The sequence below is a fragment of the Bos taurus genome, chromosome X, assembly GCF_002263795.3.
Source record: "Bos taurus isolate L1 Dominette 01449 registration number 42190680 breed Hereford chromosome X, ARS-UCD2.0, whole genome shotgun sequence".
NCBI classification, from domain to species: domain Eukaryota; kingdom Metazoa; phylum Chordata; class Mammalia; order Artiodactyla; family Bovidae; genus Bos; species Bos taurus.
The window spans coordinates 87574232-87593692 of NC_037357.1; the positions used below are offsets into that span (position 1 = coordinate 87574232).

Below are 19461 nucleotides of genomic sequence, written 5' to 3' on the forward strand. Positions count from 1 at the left end.
GGAGATGTCAGCAGTAGGCCTGGCTTTGTTGTGCCTTGTCCATCCCGCCACCCCTGTGGCAGCTGGCTCAGCGTCTCCTGGGCCAGAAGGCTGGCTGCCAAAACCTCAGCCCACCCGTGGCCTTGGGAGCCTGAGGGAAAGGTGCAGAGGAGGCGAGGAGCAGGCACGGACTGTGCAGAGCACCGATAAGATGGGCATGGGATGTGCCTCTTGGGGCCCAATGGCCTTGGGAGCTCTGCCCCTCTGTATCTGGGGTCCAGGCCTGCCCCAGAATGGAGCTTCGTTCTTATGGGGCAGGGCAGAACCTGGGGTGGGCGGGGAGCCTCAGACAGGGATGGGAACCTGCTCAGCCTCAGAGATGCTGGCTGATCACCGCTTCTGCCAGCGCTCCTCGCGACCCGGCCTCTGGGGGGATGTTTCTCAGCCCCAGGGACGTTTCTGGACTAGGATATCTCTCTATCCCTGGCCCCGCAGTGCTGGGGGAGGCTGCATGGGCGAAGGGAAGGACGGAGAGAGGGGAGGAGACGATGAAAGGGGTCAGAGCAGCGATTGGAGCCGAGAACTGGAAGCGCCTTAAAGAGACTGCGCGGTCCCCGCCCCCCTTCCCGCCAGCCTCAATGAATTAGAGCTGTGTTTCTCAAACTTGCCTGCTCATAAGAATCTTCTCGGGCCCTAGTTAAAGATACAGGTTCCGGAGCATGTTCCTTCGGGATTCTGATTCAGTGGGGCTGCGGGTGGAGCCGAGGAATCTGTAATTTTAACACGCTCCCCACGTGATTCTCGTGAACAAGCAAGTTTGGGAAATATTGAATTAAAGGAAACCGGGCCTGGCTGCTGAGCGGCCTCCGCTAGGGGGCTACGGCAGGAGGATTCCCGGGGGCGTCGCCTGCTTCCGCCGCCGCCTCCTTCAGTGAAAGTCCCTTTTGGGTCCAGCTGCCACAGCCACCGCGCTCCCTCAGGCCGGACGGGGGACACCCCTGGTCTGCGTGGCCCCCGCGCCGCCACGCCCAGTGGCCGCCCCAGCCCTGCGATTAGGGGGAGGAGCCGCTGCCAGTGGAGGCGGAGGAGCAGAGGAGGCGGAGACGGCAGAGACGGCGGAGAAGGCGGAGAGGAAGGTGGAGGCAGAGGCGAAGGTGGAAGGGAAGGTAGAGGCGGCGGGGAAGGTGGAGGCGGCTGGGAAGGTGGACGCCACCGGGAAGGTGGAGACTGTGGAGGGTCCGGGACGCCGGGTAGAGCTCAAGCTGGAGCCCGAACCTGAACCCGAGCCGGCACGGGAGGCGGAGCAGGAGCCGAAGGGGGAGCCGAAGCAGGAGCCTGAGGATGAGAACCCGGCGCGGAGTGGCGGTGGCGGCGGCAGAGACGAGGTTCCTCTCCCTACCCTTCCCTCCGATCCCCCGCGGCCCCCCGATCCTTCCCCGCGGCGCAGCCGTGCCCCCCGCCGCCGACCCCGGCCGCGGCCGCAGACCCGGCTCCGTACCCCGCCGCAGCCTAGGCCACGGCCCCCGCCCCGGCCCCGGCCCCGGCGCGGCCCTGGGGGCGGGTGCCTGGATGTGGATTTCGCGGTGGGTCCACCAGGCTGTTCCCACGTGAACAGCTTTAAGGTGGGAGAGAACTGGAGGCAGGAACTGCGGGTGATCTACCAGTGCTTCGTGTGGTGTGGAACCCCAGAGACCAGGAAAAGCAAGGCAAAGTCTTGTATCTGCCATGTGTGTGGCACCCATTTGAACAGACTCCACTCTTGCCTTTCCTGTGTCTTCTTTGGCTGCTTCACAGAGAAGCACATTCATGAGCACGCCGAGACGAAACAACACAACTTAGCAGTAGACCTTTATTACGGAGGTATATACTGCTTTATGTGTAAGGACTATGTATATGACAGAGACATTGAGCAAATTGCCAAAGAAGAGCAAGGGGAAGCTTTGAAATTACAAGCCTCCACCTCGACCGAGGTTTCTCACCAGCAGTATTCAGTGCCAGGCCTCGGTGAGAAGTATCCAACCTGGGAGACAACCAAACCTGAGTTAGAACTGCTGGGCCATAACCCAAGGAGAAGAAGAATCGCCTCCAGCTTTACCATCGGTTTAAGAGGACTGATCAATCTTGGCAACACGTGCTTTATGAACTGCATCGTCCAGGCCCTTACCCACACTCCGATCCTGAGAGATTTCTTCCTCTCTGACAGGCACAGATGTGAAATGCCGAGTCCGGAGTTGTGTCTGGTCTGTGAGATGTCTTCGCTTTTTCGAGAGTTGTATTCTGGAAACCCATCTCCTCATGTTCCCTATAAGTTACTGCACCTGGTATGGATACACGCACGGCATTTAGCAGGGTACAGGCAACAGGATGCACATGAGTTTCTCATTGCAGCGTTAGATGTCCTGCACAGGCACTGCAAAGGTGATGATGCTGGGAAGGCGGCCAGCAATCCCAACCACTGTAACTGCATCATTGACCAAATTTTCACAGGTGGCCTGCAATCTGATGTCACCTGTCAAGCCTGTCATGGTGTCTCCACCACAATAGACCCATGCTGGGACATCAGTTTGGACTTGCCTGGCTCTTGTACCTCCTTCTGGCCGATGAGCCCAGGGAGGGAGAGCAGTGTTAACGGGGAAAGCCACATACCAGGAATCACTACCCTCACGGACTGTCTGCGAAGGTTTACGAGGCCAGAGCACTTAGGAAGCAGTGCCAAAATCAAGTGTGGTAGTTGCCAAAGCTACCAGGAATCTACCAAACAGCTCACAATGAATAAATTACCTGTCGTTGCCTGTTTTCATTTCAAACGGTTTGAACACTCAGCCAAACAGAGGCGCAAGATCACTACATACATATCCTTTCCTCTGGAGCTGGATATGACACCTTTCATGGCCTCGAGTAAAGAGAGCAGGATGAATGGACAGTTGCAGCTGCCAACCAATAGTGGAAACGATGAGAATAAGTATTCCTTGTTTGCTGTGGTTAATCACCAAGGAACCTTGGAGAGTGGCCACTACACCAGCTTCATCCGGCACCACAAGGACCAGTGGTTCAAGTGTGATGATGCCGTCATCACCAAGGCCAGTATTAAGGACGTGCTGGACAGTGAAGGGTATTTACTGTTCTATCACAAACAGGTCCTGGAACACGAATCAGAAAAAGTGAAAGAAGTGAATACACAAGCCTACTGAAGTGACACACAGACCTACCTACCTGGAGTGGAAGATGACAGTTCCCATACTACAACTGGCATCAAGATTTAAAGGACCTACTTGCATGGCCCACGGGCCTGACAGAGTAAGAATTGAACAGTTTCCAGTGTCTAAAAGGTCCTGACTGGAAGAGGAATAGAAGGGGTGGGAGAAGAGGCTCTAGTCTAAGCAGTCACTTAAAGGAAGATTAAATGGCAGGATGCTCTGGGCGGGGCAGGCAGGAGCAGGGAAATCAGACACTGGTCCATATCCTATATTCCTCCAAAAGATTGTGTGGGAAAGTGTGGGGTGGGAGGGGGGTGGTATGGGGGGGATGTGTGCCCTTGTAACTGTAAAACATCTTTCTCCATGGGTGTTTCAGCTTCAACTGACCAATCACATAACAGTTATATGTTTGGGGGAGAAAAAAGAAAAGCTTATACAAATGTAGCCCATTACATATATGGGTAGGAAAGTGGAAAAGCGGAGGAAGCAGGGATATTTCATTGACAAACACCTTTGCCAGTTTCTTTGTATTTGTGATTTTTTTGTGCTATTAAATGCAGTATTAAACAAAGAAAAGCCCATGTGGGCCTGTGAAACAAGAAAAGGGGGCTTTTGTATAAGGGGAGCAATTGCTCCAAAGGTAGAGAAGACAAGAAACACTGTAAGATAGCCAACACAGACAGGCCTCAGCTAAGAGTTTAGTGTGTGAGTGTTTAAAAAAAAAAGCTGTATGATATACTTGAGCAAATCAATGAACCTCTTTGCGATTGTTTTCTCATCTGTACAATGCAGATAATTCCTACCTTAACGGGTTATTGTTAAAGATTAAGTGATATAAAATGTGTCAAAGTATTAATTAAAAAAGGCTTGAGACTTTGTACGGGCTCAGTGAACATTTGTTGGATCTGAAACTTCTTTGGTCCCGGACCAGAATGCATTAGAGATGAGGGGCAGCCCTATCTGAGACCCACGAACAAAAATGACACACACTGTGTCAGATACAGTCACACATACACACTTATAACTTCCTCCCCAGTACTGTTTTTTTTTTTGAGCCCCAAGGCATCAGATTCCACTATTGTCCCTTGGGTACAGGGCATTACAGTCAGCGCCACATTCAGGACTGGAGGGAGAATCACAGGTGTCCCCCCTCAAAGTCATTATTCTGTCCAATTGGAAGACTGTCATGTTGTTACCATGACTCAGCACCCCAGGGGTGGGACTCGGGGCCAGTGGGCTGCTAGGCTTCCACGGGAGGGTGTTGGTGGTCTTTGCCCTCCAGAAGTGTTATGGACATGGCTGCATCTACCTGCAGGCATAGATCATGAAAAGACTGCTCACTGGTCTACCAGCCCAGGGACAGCAGGGGAGTGGCATGTTGGCCCCCTCCCTGATTCTCACAGAGGGCTAAGCCCAAACAAATGGGATGTGCCCAGGACAGGTTAAGCCCTGGTGGTGGTTCCTTCTTTTATCCTCTTCATCAGATACAAAAGGACATGTTACTTAGAAAATATGAGGGGGAGGGGAACTAAACATTTCAGACCCATGGGACTTGCATCCACTGGCTCTGGTAAAAGGCTGGGCTCCTCCCACGGCTCCCCAAGTCTACTTCATGGTCAGCTCATTTGGTAATATGTGTTTATTTGTGTGGTTGTGGCTGCATCCCCAACTAGCTCACAGGCATTTTTAGGACAGGGATTGTGTCTTCTCTTGTACCCTGGGCTGCATTCTCAGCCCTAGAACAGCCCCTAGGACAAAGTATTTGAAACATTTTCTGGATGGATGAATAAACCCAAACACCTTTCTTTCATAACCGAATTTTCCTCACTCCCCACCCCCAGGGCTCATTATCCTCAGGAGAAAATGTAAAAAGTGTTATTTTTGACATCTTGTAGGCTGGGGGAGAGCAAGAGGCAAGTGGCCTTGGATGCCACTTGGCACCTTCATGCAGGTATCTGACTTCGCTTTGGGATGTGTGGGAACCCTGCCTGGGAAGACAGCCACGTCCTCCTTCCTCATCCCTCCCACAGGAAGAGTTCAGTCGGACGTGTCCACCAGATCCTGACTGCTTGCACAGACACTTTCACATTTGTAAAACACTTTTATTTGGAAGTGATTTCTATTTTATAGGAAACTTAAAAAAAACAAACCAGATAGTATAAAGAACATCTATATACCCTTTACCAGATTTACCTATTGCTAACATTTTACCCTAGCTGCATCTAGGCACGTGTGTCTCTGTGTGTGTGTGTGTGTGTGTGTGTGTTTGGACCAACTGAGGGTAAGTTACATCATGGCCCTTTATGCCCAAGTACTTCAGTGTGCACTTCCTACAATTAGGCGTGTTCCCTACATCACAGTATAGTTAACAGCTTCAGTAAATTTAACGTTGATATAATACTATTATCTACACTTGTACTCCAGTGTTGTCTGGTGACCCAGTAATGTCCTTTATAGCATTTTCCCTCTTTGTCACAGCATCTGGTCCAGGATGAGGTGTTGCTTTAAGCTGTCATGTCTCTTTAGCCTCCTTTAATCAGGAATATTTCCACAGCCTTTCTGCATCTTGTATGGCATTAGCACTTTTAACAGAACATTCCTCACTTTGGGTTCATCTAGTACAGAAACTGTCTTTTAAATACCCTATACTCAGGAATAGTTGTAAGAGATGTGAACAGCATTGAGACTGAAACTGACCTCCCTGTCCCCACTGGTGGAAGGCATAGACCACCAGAGGGAGCAGCTGTATCTGGCACTTCCTGATTGAAACATTCACCTCCTCTGTCTGGAAAACACCACTGTCCCTCAGCAGCAGGGGAGCCATTCGAGCCCAGCCCTATGCCCTCCCCATCACCCCCTGGACTGAACCATGGAGTGTAACGGCAGCAGGGCCTGCTTTCAGATCACATCACTGTGGAGCCCAGGGCATCGTGTATGTGTTACCTTGCAGGTATGTGTTACCTTGAGCTCAAATGCGATTCAGGCATGTTTGAGCATGTCTGATACACGGGTGAGCGCCCCCATGGTTGGGGCCTTTAGGGGGTCAGGAGGTAGCACCCTTGGCACCTTTGTCAACGTTCCCATGGTGGGAACGGCAGCAGTGGGGTGGCAGGGGAGGGGTAAGTAATTCTGAAGCAGCTTCATGGACAAAGCACACAAAAATGGGGCACAGACTTAAGTGAAGAGAAACATGGGAGAGGCCCAAAACATATTGGTTTCTGACATACTGAGGACTTTCAGACAGCATTGGGCTATTTTACATGGGGGCTAGAATTCCTGTAGGAGCAGATACAGGCAAGAGCTGGTAAAATTTAAGGTAGTTCTTCAACTGAGACTCTCTACTTCCACAAGCTGTTAAGGCCAGGGAATTTCAGTTCATATGTGGATTTATGATCTGGGCCCAGAAGGGTACAGGCAAAAGATGGGTGCTCGCAACTGGGAGCTTATCCACCCACAGAGCTCAGGATGAGGGACCAAACAGTGGGGGACTTACCTTTCATCCACTGTACATGCTTCCTATGGGTTCTTGGCCTGATCTAGTTGGAAATCCAGAACCCTATCACTTCCCATTTCCTGGAGTAACCAGGTGCTGAAACTTATTCTGGCTTACAGGTCACATTAGGTAACTGCTTCACTTTTTCCCCTTCCACTGGGAATCCTGATCAGGGATGCCATCAACCAAGAGGTCTTTTCCAATCAAGAAACAGAGTGGGCTCCATACGACTCATTGCCACAATACAATAAACCTGGTGCTAGGAACCTGTCTTTGCATCAAATGTATATTTCACATCCAGAAGCAAAGGCCCCCATCCTCCGAGAGTATGTAGCCCAGCACCCAGCACAGCAGTGTGTCATTTACACACTGACCTAATGCTATGTTTAAATTCTTGCATCAAAGCATGTCAGATAGACAGGAAATGCACATATCATCAAGGTGTAACTTCATGAATTTTTGTAAAATGAGCACATCTCTGTGAACAGCACTCAGATCAAGAAATAGAACATTACCCATAAGTCAGGCCCCCTTCCTGCTTCCTTCAAGTCAATAACCCCAAAGGGTAATCCCTATCTTGATTTCTTTCACTGTAGATTAGTGTTGCCTTTTAAAATGCCATCTATAAATGGAAATGTTTTGTACAGTTTTGTGTCTGGCTTCTTTTGCTCAACATTATTTTGTGAGCTTCAGATCTGAAGTCTTGTTGTCAAGCAAAATTATGTGGAATGTCATTATTTCTGTCTAATGAACTGAAAGTAAGGATTCCCTACTCTTCCTAGTGATGTCTCACTTATTGAACCAATTCAAAGGGACCCAGGTCATTGCAAAGTTGGACCTTGTGAGGGTCTATAATTGCCTTCAGGCACAAGAAAACAGTGGATGGAAAACAGCCTGCCAGATAAGTTTGGGCTTATTTAAACACCCAGAAATGTTCATCTTGGGCAGCATTCCAGCCTTGTTCCAATAGCTCCTGGATGGGATGCTCTATTGTAGGTAAGGCCTCACACATAAACGTGCATCAGAGTCACCTAGAGGGCTTGTTAACACACGTTGCTGGGCCCTGCCCCCAGAGTTTCTGATTTCAGTAGATCTAGGATGGGGCCGGTGAGGAGGGGTTGAGAATTTGCATTTGAACACGTTCCCAGGTGATGTTCATGCTTCTGGTTCTAGGACCACACTTTGACAACCACTGATCTGTTCAATTTGTTTTCACACTGTGGTACTTGGAGCCAGAAAAGTCTATGAGGATGGCCTTGGGGAACAAGAGGAGGGGCAAATTAGTGAGGATCAGGAACTCTGAAATATAAAATCATTAAGAGGGAGTTATTGATTTTGTATTTGGGAATTCCAAGTAATATTTGAAGAAAGAGTTCTGCTACTAAAATGTTTTAAAGTTGAAAATCACTCTGCTAAGGAACTTTAGACCCCAGGGGAGTGATGTATTTAAACTATGTAGGTGGTGTATCTGGAGAATGACGCAGCATGCTACAAAGACCTGGCCTCATATGTGCCCTTAATCTAGATGGTCCCGAGGTGGATTAATTTCCTTGGAACTCAAAGAAGTTCATATTCACGAGGATGGAAGTGATAAGGGAAAATTCTTAAAGTATAAACGCAGCACAAAATCATAAATATAAACATGATTTTCTTCTGGCCGCACAGCACACTAAGATAACATAAATAGCATCCCCCCAAAATACAAACACATAACATGAGATAAACTAACAAAAATTTTAACTTATAGTTGAACTTAAAAAAATAAAAAGCAAAATCTTCAGAGAAAAAGAAAAAAGCCAGTCTAGTAAATGTAAATGGACACTTCAATAACCTATTGTAGTTACTGGTTCTGGATATTAGGCCCTAGGGGCTAGGGGCTCCAAGCCGGGAATCTAGTGCCCAGGCAAGTACTGGCAATACAGCCTCAAGTCCACCAGAGGCAGAGAAACTCACTGAAACCTCTGGATAAAGCCCTTAGTAGCTTCTCTGTTCATTAGAAAGGGATTTGGAAAGTAAGCCATGAAAAGTCTTATGCTCTCTCTGGAGCCATGAGCAGAAATAAAAACCCCAGGCCTACGTCATATGTGGTTACGGGGGGTCTACATTTACCTTACTGCATGTTATGGGAATCACACACTGAAAAATTAAAACAAATATTGGAGCAGAATCATTGAAACTTCTAGAAACTCAATGAAAGCAAAAATATTTTTATAATACACAGCACATAGAAGCCCACAAAAAAAGACAATATCTGCTGAACATGTGCTCAGAAACAAACAATAAAAATATTGTACTTGCAAAGAAATGAGACGCCATGAAGGTGAGTCACCAGTTGCCACAAGGAGGAGAATAAGTACCCCAAGAAATATTGATGAGATGAACTTCTACTTTTTTTTTTTTTTTTGAGAGTAGAATAAGGACGTTTTCAGAAAAAAATAAACCTAAGAAAGTTTAGCAATAATAGACTCTTACTAAAATAACTACTGGAAGATATACTTCAGGAAGAAGGAAATTGAAATTGGAGAGAAGGAATGAGTAGGAGGCAAGGAACAGTGAACAAAAATTGGTAAATGTGAGGCAATATAAATAAGCATATAAAACAATGATAATGTTGAAGCATATGGAGGTATAAAAACAAGCTGGCACTAAAAACACTGGAGCACAAAAGCATTTAAAACAGCAGGAAATTATTACTATTTAAAGCATTCTAAGGCTCTTGTTTGGGAGGAAGGTAGGGATACTGCCTGCATTCGGACCTTGTTAAGTCAAATATGAATGTTTAAACATTTAAGAGTGTGAACTTCTATTGAATAGTTTCTGGCAATGGCAGGCTTGGTTATTTGATTCAACTTTCTTATTGAAGTATTGAAATATACTGGATAAAAATGTCAAAACTGCTTAAAAAGCACTGAAGAGCTGAGAGAGGAAGAGGGAAATGTTCAGGCCAATTTTTGGATGAAAGCTTGTAATCAGGCAGGTAAGCAGAGTATTGACACACCAAAGCCAATTGGGTTTGAGGGTGTTTGTCTACATTGCCCACTTGAGCTTTGAATCAGTGGCCACAAAAGGCTGGAGGGAGAGACGTTAAGGCTCAGGGCCAGCACAAGATAGGGGTTTAATAGGAAACCCTCTCTACATTAAAATGAGATCCCAAAGAGCTACACCAGCTGCATAAGGTTCTGCATCCCAACCAGAACTAAATCTGCCCTGTTTCCAACAATCCCAGATAACTATACAAAAGGCTGCCTTAGCACCAAGAAGAGCTCTTTTCCTAAAAATAAAGGGTATAAAAGGGGGGAGTGGGATGGAGAACCATATGGAGGTTCCTTAAAAAAACAAAAATAGAGTTACTATATAATTTATGATCCCACTCCTGGGCATATATCTGGAGATAACTCTAATTTGAAAAGATATATGCACCCCATGTTCATAATAGAGGAGGAAATAGCGATCTACTCCAGTATTCTTGCTGGGAAAATCCCATGGACAGAGGAGTCTGGCAGGCTACAGTTCATTCAGTTGCAAAAGAGTCAGACATAACTGAGTACGGAGCACATGTTCATAGCAGCACTATTTACAATAGGCAAGACATGGATGCAACCTAAATACCCATTGACAGGTGAATGCTTAAAGAATATATAGTACATATACACAATGGAATATTACTCAGCCATAAAAAAGAATGAAATAATGCCATTTGCAGTAAAATGGATGGGTCTAGAGATTATCATACTAAGTAAAGTAAGTCAGACGAAGACAAATATATGATATAGCTTGTATGTGGAATCTTAAAAAATGATAGAAATTAATTTATTTACAAAATAGAAATAGACCCATAGATATAGAAAACAAACTTATGGTTATCAAAGGGGGAAGGGGGGGGGAGAAATGAATTAGGAGTTTGGGATTAAAATATACACACTACTAATATGAAACAGCTAACAAAGACCTACTGTATAGCACAGGGAATTATACTCAGTATCTTGTAATAACCTATAATGGAAAAGCATCTAAAAAAGAATATATTATATATATATATATACACACACATATATAATATATATTCATAAGTGAATCACTTTGCTATACATGTGAAACTACCACAACATTGTAAATCAACTATATTTCAATAAAAGTTAAAATAAATAGGGACTGCCCTGGTGGTCCTGGAGAAGGCAATGGCACCCCACTCCAGTACTCTTGCCTGGAAAATCCCATGGACCGAGGAGGCTGGTGGGCTGCAGTCCGTGGGGTTGCGAAGAGTGGGACACGACTGAGCGACTTCACTTTCACTTTTCACTTTCATGCATTGGAGAAGGAAATGGCAACCCACTCCAGTGTTCTTGCCTGGAGAATCCCAGGGACAGCAGAGCCTGGTGGGCTGCCGTCTGTGGGGTCACACAGAGTCGGACACAACTGAAGTGACTTAGCAGCAGCAGCAGCCACCCTGGTGGTCCGGTGGCTAAGACTCTGCACTCCCAATGCAGGAGGCCCAAGTTCAATTCCTGGTCAGGAAAGTAGATTCTACATGTTGCAACTAAGAGTTTGCATGTTACAACTAAAGATCCTGAGTGCTGCCACGAAGACTGAAGATCCTGTGTGCCACAAGTAAAACCCAATGTAACCAAACAAATATTTTAATAAAATAAATAGATTGTAAAATTTTTTAAAAGGGAGGAGTAGGTTAAAAATTCATCCCTGAGGAAAAGAGGCCACACTCCAGTCCTCAAGTAGATTTGTACCCCATTACCCATGGTGGAGAAGGCAATGGCACCCCACTCCAGTACTTTTGCCTAGAAAATCCCATGGACGGAGGAGCCTGGTAGGCTGCAGTCCATGGGGTCGTGAAGAGTCGGACACGACTGAGCGACTTCACTTTTGCTTTTCACTTTCATGCATTGGAGAAGGAAATGGCAACCCACTCCAGTGTTCTTGCCTGGAGAATCCCAGGGATGGCGGAGCCTGGTTGCCTGCCATCTATGGGGTCGCACAGAGTCGGACACGACTGAAGCAACTTAGCAGCAGCAACCCATGGGCTGAATCAGCCAGGGAACTTCAAGCTGTGACCTTGGATTTAAGTGGCTTCCAGACAGGTAGTGCTCCACGGTACTCTGTAAAAACAAATACAAATACAAAGCTTCTGAAAGAGAATCTATCCATTCCAGGTTTTAGGGAACCCCTACAAATAAGTTTTCAAGGGCACAATGACCAGAGAGCAGACTAAATTTGTCATACCAGGAACCAAGGGAACTAGAGTTAAAAACAGCAGGAATAGGAAACAACAGAAACAGACTCACACAGATTTCAGATAAGAGAATTACCAGACACATATCTTAAAACAACTAAGTGTACATGTTTAGAGAAACAAATTACTCATTTAAAAATATCCATAGGGAAGAGAAGTCTATAAAAAAGTGACAATGCATCTTGTGAAAAAAATGAAAAATAACTTCTAGGAGTGAAAAATACTGACTCAGTGAATGTATCTGGCAGAAAGGTGGACATAAGTGAAGAGAGCATTAATAAGCTGAAGACATGATCAAGAATGCAGTATGGAGAGAGGAAAAAAATAGAAAATACAGGAGAGTAACAGACAGGGAGGATACAATGAGAAAATCTAGCGCACATCCAATTATAATGCGAGAGAAAGAGAATATTAATATTGATGGAGCAGAGTCAATATTTGAAGAGATAATAGCTGAGAAAGTTTCTAGACTTAATGAAAAGAAGTTAACTTACACATTCAAGAAGCCCAACAAATCCTGGGTAGGATAAATAAGGAGGTCTAATCCAGACACTGAAAAAAACCAGAGAGAGAGAAAATGAAGTCAGAGAAAGATGACAGATCATGTCATAGGAACAGCAATTAGATTGATAGCTGACGTCTCAACAATCAGAAGATAGTGGAATGACCTTCAATTTGTTGATTGTTAACTTAGTATTCTAAAATCAATAAGAAAAAAATTTAAAGAATTAGAGTGAAATAAAGACATTTTCACACAAACATTGAGAGAGTTCTTCACCAGCAGATCCTCATTAAAGAAAATCCAAAAGAGTGTACTGTAAGTAAAAAGTGGAAGGAAAATTATCCCAAGGGTGGGATGACTTGGGAGATTAGGACTGACATATATACACTATTGATACTATGTATAAAACAGATGACTAATGAGAACCTACTGTATAGCACAGGCAACTCTACTGTACTCTGCGGTGACCCAAATGGGAAGGAAATCTAAGAGGGAATATATGTATACATATAGCTGTTTCATCCTGTCCATGGGGTTCTCCAGGCAAGAATGGAGTGGGTTGCCATTTCCTCCTCCAGTGGACCATGTTTCGTCAGAACTCTTCATTATGACCTGTCCATCGTGGGTGGCCCTGCACAGCATGACTCCTAGGTTCACTGAGTTATGCAATGCCCTTTGCCACCACAAGGCTGTGATCTATGAAGGGGCAACCTACTCCAGTATTCTTGCCTAGGCAACCCTATGCACAGTATGAAAAGGCTAAAAAATATGACTGCCGAAGACCCCCCAGGTTGGAGGGTGTCCAATATGCTGCTGGGGAAGAGCAGAGGGCAAACACAATAATACCTCCAGTAAGAATGAAGTGGGTGGGCCGAAGCAGGAATGATGCTCAGGTGTGAATGTGTGTGGTGGTGAAAGTAAAGTCTGATACTGTAAAGAACAATATTGCATGGGAACCTGGAATGTTAGGTCTATGAATCAAGATATATTGGATGTGGTCAAGCAGGAGATGGCAAAATTGAACTTCAACATCTTGGGAATCAGTGAACTAAAATGGACCAGAATAGGTGAATTTAATTCAGATGACACTTAACATCTACTACTGTGGGCAAGGATCCCTTAGAAGAAATGGAGTAGCCCTCATAGTCAACAAAAGAGTCCGAAATGCATTACTTGGGTGCAATCTCAAAAATGACAGGCTAATCTCAGTTTGTTTCCAAGGCAAACCCAACCACTATGGCCCAACCACTAATGCTGAATAAGCTGAAGTTGAATGGCTCTATGAAGACCTACAAGACCAACTAGAGCTAACACACACACACACACACACACACACACACACAAATGTCCTTTTCAGCCTAGGGTGATGGAGTGCAAAACAGGAAGTTAAGAGATACCTGAATAATAGGCAAGTTTGCCCTTGAAGTGCAAAATGAAGCACGGCAAAGGCTAACAGAGTTTTGTCAAGAGAATATGCTGGTCATAGCAAACACCCTTTTCCAACAGCATAGGAGATGACTCTACACATGGACATCACCAGATGGTCAATACCAAAATCAAATTGATTATATTCTTTGCAGCCAAAGATGGATAAGCTCTATATAGTCAGCTAAAACAAGAACTGGAGCTGACTGTGGTCCAGATCATGAGCTCCTTATTGCAAAATTCACACTTAAATTGAAGAAAGTAGGGAAAACCACTAGACCATTCAAGTATGACCTAAATCAAATCCTTTATGGTTATACAGTAGAGTTAACAAATAGATTCAAGGGATTAGATTTGGTAGACAGAGTGCCTGAAGAAATATGGATGGAGGTTTGTTAACACTGTACAGGAGGCAGTGACCAAAACCATCTGAAAGAAAAAAAAAAGTTAAAGAAGGCAAAATGGTTGTCTGAGGAGGCCTTACAAATAGCTGAGAAAAGAAGAGAAGTGAAAGGCAAAGGAGAAAGGGAAAGATTTACCAATCTGAATGCAGAGTTTTAGAGAATAGCAAGGAGAGATAAAAAGGCCTTCTTAAATGAATGATGCAAAAGAAAACAATAGAATGGGAAAGACTAAGATCTCTTCAAGAAAATTGGAGGTATCAGGGGAACATTTCACACAAGGATGGGCACAATAAAAGACAGAAATGGTAAAGACCTAATAGAAGCAAAGAGATGAAGAAGAGGTAGCAAGAATATACAGAAGAACTATGCAAAAAAAGATCTTAATGACCCGGAAAACACCTAGAGCCAGACATTTTGAAGTGTGAGGTCAAGTGGGCCTTAGGAAGCATTACTATGAAGAAAGTTAGTGGAAGTGATGGAATTCAAGGAATCTGTTTAAAATCATAAAATATGATGCTGTTAAAGTGCTGCACTCAGCAAGTCAGCAAATTTGGAAAACTCAGCAGTGACAACAGGACTGGAAAAGGTGACTTTTCATTTCAATCCCAAAGAAGGATTATGCCAAAGAATGTTTAAACTACCATACAATTGTATTCATTTCACATGCTAGCAAGGTTATGCTCAAAATCCTTAAAGCTAGGCTTCTACAGCACCTGAAACAAGAACTTCCAGATGTATTAGTTGGGTTTAGAAAATGCAGAGGAACCAGAGATCAAATTGCCAACATCTGTTGGATCATAGAGAAAGTAAAGGAATTCCAGAAAAACATCTACTTGTGCTTCTTTGACTACATTAAAGCCTTTGACTGTGTGAATCACAACAAACTGTGGAAAATTCTTTAAGATATGGGAGTGTCAGACCACCTCATCATCTTCTGAGAAACATGTATGCAGGTCAAGAAACAACAGTTAAAACTGGACATGGAACAATGGACTGGTTCAAAATTGGGAAAGGAGTATGACAAGGCTCTGTATCGTCACCCTCCTCATTTAACTTCTATGCAGAGTACATCACATGAAATGCCCGGGTGGATGAAGCACAAGCTGGAGTCAAGACTGAGGAGAAATATGAACAACCTCAGACATGCAGATGACACCACCCTTATGGCAGATAGTGAAGAGGAACTAAAAAGCCTTTTGATGAGGGTGAAAAAGGAGAGTGAAAAAGCTGGCTTGAAACTCAACACTCAAAAAACTAAGATCATGGCATCTGGTTCCATCACTTCATGCATGGCAAATAGAAGTGGGAAAAGTGGAAGCAGTGACAGATTTATTTTTAAATAAATAAACTCTCCAAATAACTCCAAATATAACTCCAAAATAACTGTGGACACTGACTGTAGCCATGAAATTAAAAGATGCTTACTCCTTGCAGGGAAAGCACTGACAAACCTAGATAGCATATTAAAAAGCAGAGACATCACTTTGCTGATGAAGGTCTGTCTAGTCAAAGGTACGATTTTTCCAGAGGTCATGTACAGATGTGAGAGTTGGACCATAAAGAAGGCTGAGCACTCAAGAATTGATGCTTTTAAACTGTGGTGTTGGAGAACACTTTTGAGGGTCTCTTGGACTGCAAGGGGATCAAACCAGTCAATCCTAAAGGAAATCAACCCTGAATATTCATTGGAAGGACTGATGCTGAAGCTGAAGCTCCAGTACTTTGGCCACCTGGTGGGAAGAGCCAACTCATTGAAAAAACCCTGATGCTGGGAAAGATTGAAAGCAAAAGGAGAAGGGGGCAGCAGAAGATGAGATGGTTAGATAGCATCACTGACTGAAGGGACATGAATTTCAGCAAACTCCAGGAGATGGTGAAGGAAAGGGAAGCCTGGCATGATATAGTCCATGGGGTTGGAAAGAGTCGGACATGACTTAGTGACTGAACAACAATAACAACAAAGCTGTGATAATGAAAGGGAGGTCCAGTGACCCCTCAGGTCCCCAAGATCCTTTTAGGGGTCCACAAAGTCAAAAGTATTTTCATGAGAATACTGAGATTCTCTTTGCATTTATCACACTCTCCATCAAGTGTTCAGTATTTTTTCCAGAAGCTACATGACCTATGTTATTGCAACAGATTGATGCAGAAGCCAATATGAGAGTCCAGCTGTCTTCTATTCAGCCAAACATGAAAGAGATGTGCAAAGATGTAAAACAATGAGATTATATATTTTGCATATTTTGGAATATATATTTAACTTTCATTGCAAGTATGTTATTTATGTAACATGTAATCATTTTTCTACTATTACTGTTTTAAATTCAGTTCAGTTCAGTTACTCAGTCATGTCCAACTCTATGCTACCCCATGGACTGCAGCATGCCAGATTTCCCTGTCCATCACCAACTCCTGGAGCTTGCTCAAACTCATGTCCATCAAGTTGGTGATGCCATCCAACCATCTCATCCTCTGTCATCCCCTTCTCTTCCTGCCTTCAATCTTTCCCAGCATTAGGATCTTTTCCAGTGAATCAGTTCTTCGCATTAGGTGGCCAAAGTATTGGAGTTTCAGGTTCAGCATCAGTCTTTCCAATGAATATTCAGGACTGATTTCCTTTAGGATGGACTGGTTGGATCTCCTTGCAGTCCAAGAGTCTTCTCCAACACCAGAGTTCAAAAGCATCAATTTTTTGGTGCTCAGCTTTCTTTGTGGTCCAACTCTCACATCCATACATGACTACTGAAAAAAACCATAGCTTTGACTAGACAGACCTTTGTTGGCAAAGTAATGTCTCTACTTTTTAATGTGCTCTCTAGGTTGGTCATAGCTTTTCTTCCAAGGAGAAGGTGTCTTTTAATTTCATGGCTGCAGTCACCAACCATCTGCAGTGATTTTGGAGCCCCCCAAAATAAACTCTCTCACTGTTCCCACTGTTTCCCCATCTATTTGCCATGAAGCAATGGGACTGGCCCCGCCCACCAACAGAAAATTGGATTAAAGATTTATGGAGCATGGCCCCACCCATTAGAACAAGACCAATTTTCCCCCTCAGTCTCTGCCATCAGGAAGCTTCCATAAGCCTCTTATCCTTATCCATCAGAGGGCTGATAGAATGAAAACTACAATCACAGAAAACTAATTAAACTGATCACATGGACCACAGCCTTGTCTGACTCAATGAAACTATGAGCCATGCCGTGTAGGGCCACCCAAGATGGACGGGTCATGGTGGAGATTTATGACAAAACGTGGTCCACTGGAGAAGGGAATGGCAAACCACTTCAGTATTCTTGCCTTGAGAACCCCATGGACAGTATGAAAAGGCAAAAAGATAGGACACTGAAAGATGAACTCCCCAGGTCGGTAGGTGGCCAATATGCTACTGGAGAGCAGTGGAGAAATAACTCTGGAAAGAATGAAGAGATGGAGCCAAAGCTACAATAATACCCAGTTGTGGATGTGACTGGTGATGGAAGTAAAGTCCAATGCTGTAAAGAGCAATATTGCATAGGAACCTGAAATGTTAAATCCATGATTCAAGGTAAATTGAAAGTGGTCAAACAGGAGATGGCAAGAGTGAACATCAACATTTTAGGAATCAGTGAATTAAAATGGACTGGAATGGGTGAATTTACCTCAGATGACCATCATATCTACTACTGTGGACAGGAATCCCTTAGAAGAAATGGAGTAGCCATCATAGACAACAAAAGTCTGAAATGCAGTACTTGGATGCAATCTCAAAAATGACTGAATGGTCTCTGTTCATTTCCAAGGCAAACCATTCAATATCACAGTAATCCAAGTCTATGCCCCAACCACTAATGCCAAGAGGCTGAAGTTGAATGGTCCTATGAAGACCTACAAGAACTTCTAGAACTAACACCCCAAAAAAGAAGTCCTTTTCATTATAGGGGATGGGAATGCAAAAGTAGGAAGTCAAGAGATACCTGGAGGAACAGGCAAATTTGGCCTTGGAATACGGAATTAAGCAGGGCAAAGGCTAATAGAGTTTTGCCAAGAGAACACACTGGTCATAGCAAACACCCTCTTCCAACAACACAAGAGAAGACTCTACACATGGACATCACCAGATGGCCAACACCGAAATCAGACTGACTATATTCTTTGCAGCCAAAGATGGAGAAGCTCTATACAGTCAGTAAAAACAAGACCGGGAGCTGACTGTGGTTCAAATGATGAACTCCTTATTGCCAAATTCAGACTTAAATTGAAGAAAGTAGGGAAAACCACTAGAACATTCAAGTATGACCCAAATCAAATACATTATGATTATACAGTAGAGGTGACAAATAGATTCAAGGGATTAGATCTGATAGAGTGCCTGAAGAACTATGGACAGAGGTTCACGACACTGTACAGGAGGCAGTGATCAAGATCATCCTCAAGAAAAAGAAATGCAAAAGGGCAAAATGGTTGTCTGAGGAGGCCTCACAAATAGCTGAGAAAACAAGAGAAGGGAAAGGGAAAGGAGAAAAGGAAAGATATACCCATTTGAGTGCAGAGTTCCAAAGAATAGCAAGGAGAGATAAAAAAGCCTTCTTAAGTGATCAATGCAAACAAATGAGGAAAACAATAGAATGGGAAAGACTAGAGATCTCTTCAAGAAAATTAGAGATACCAAGGGAACATTTCATGCAAAGATGGGCACAATAAAGGACAGAAATGGTATGGACCTAACAGAAGCAGAAGATATTAAGAAGAGGTGCCAAGAATACACAGAAGAACTGTACAAAAAAGATCTTCATGACCCAGATAACCACGATGGTGTGATCACTCACCTAGAGCCAAACGTCCTAGAGTGTGAAGTCAAGTGGGCCTTAGGAAGTATCACTGTGAACAAAGCTAGTGGAGGTGATGGAATTCCAGTTAAGGTATTTCAGATCCTAAAAGATGATGCTGTGAAGGTGCTGCACTCAATATGCCAGCAAATTCGGGAAACTCAGCAGTGGCCACAGGACTGGAAAAGTTCAGTTTTCATTCAAATCTCAAAGAAAGGAACTGCCAAAGAATGTTCAAACTACCGCACAATTGCACTCATCTCACACACTATCAAAGTAATGCTCAAAATTCTCCAAGCCTGGCTTCAACAATACATGAACTGTGAACTTCCAGATGTTTGAGCTGGATTTAGAAAAGGTAGAGGAACCAGAGATCAGATTTCCAACATCTGTTGGATCATTGAAAAAGCA

At 44.2% G+C, this 19461-nt stretch overlaps 1 protein-coding gene across 1 annotated transcript; it reads left to right on the forward strand.

Annotated features, from left to right (window-relative positions):
- Nucleotides 1-1087: 1087 nt before the first annotated feature.
- Nucleotides 1088-4022, forward strand: USP27X (ubiquitin specific peptidase 27 X-linked). Its single transcript, NM_001145075.1, has one exon. The coding sequence runs from the start codon at nucleotides 1854-1856 to the stop codon at nucleotides 3168-3170; it is 1317 nt and encodes a 438-aa protein (NP_001138547.1). The 5' UTR covers nucleotides 1088-1853; the 3' UTR covers nucleotides 3171-4022.
- Nucleotides 4023-19461: the final 15439 nt, after the last annotated feature.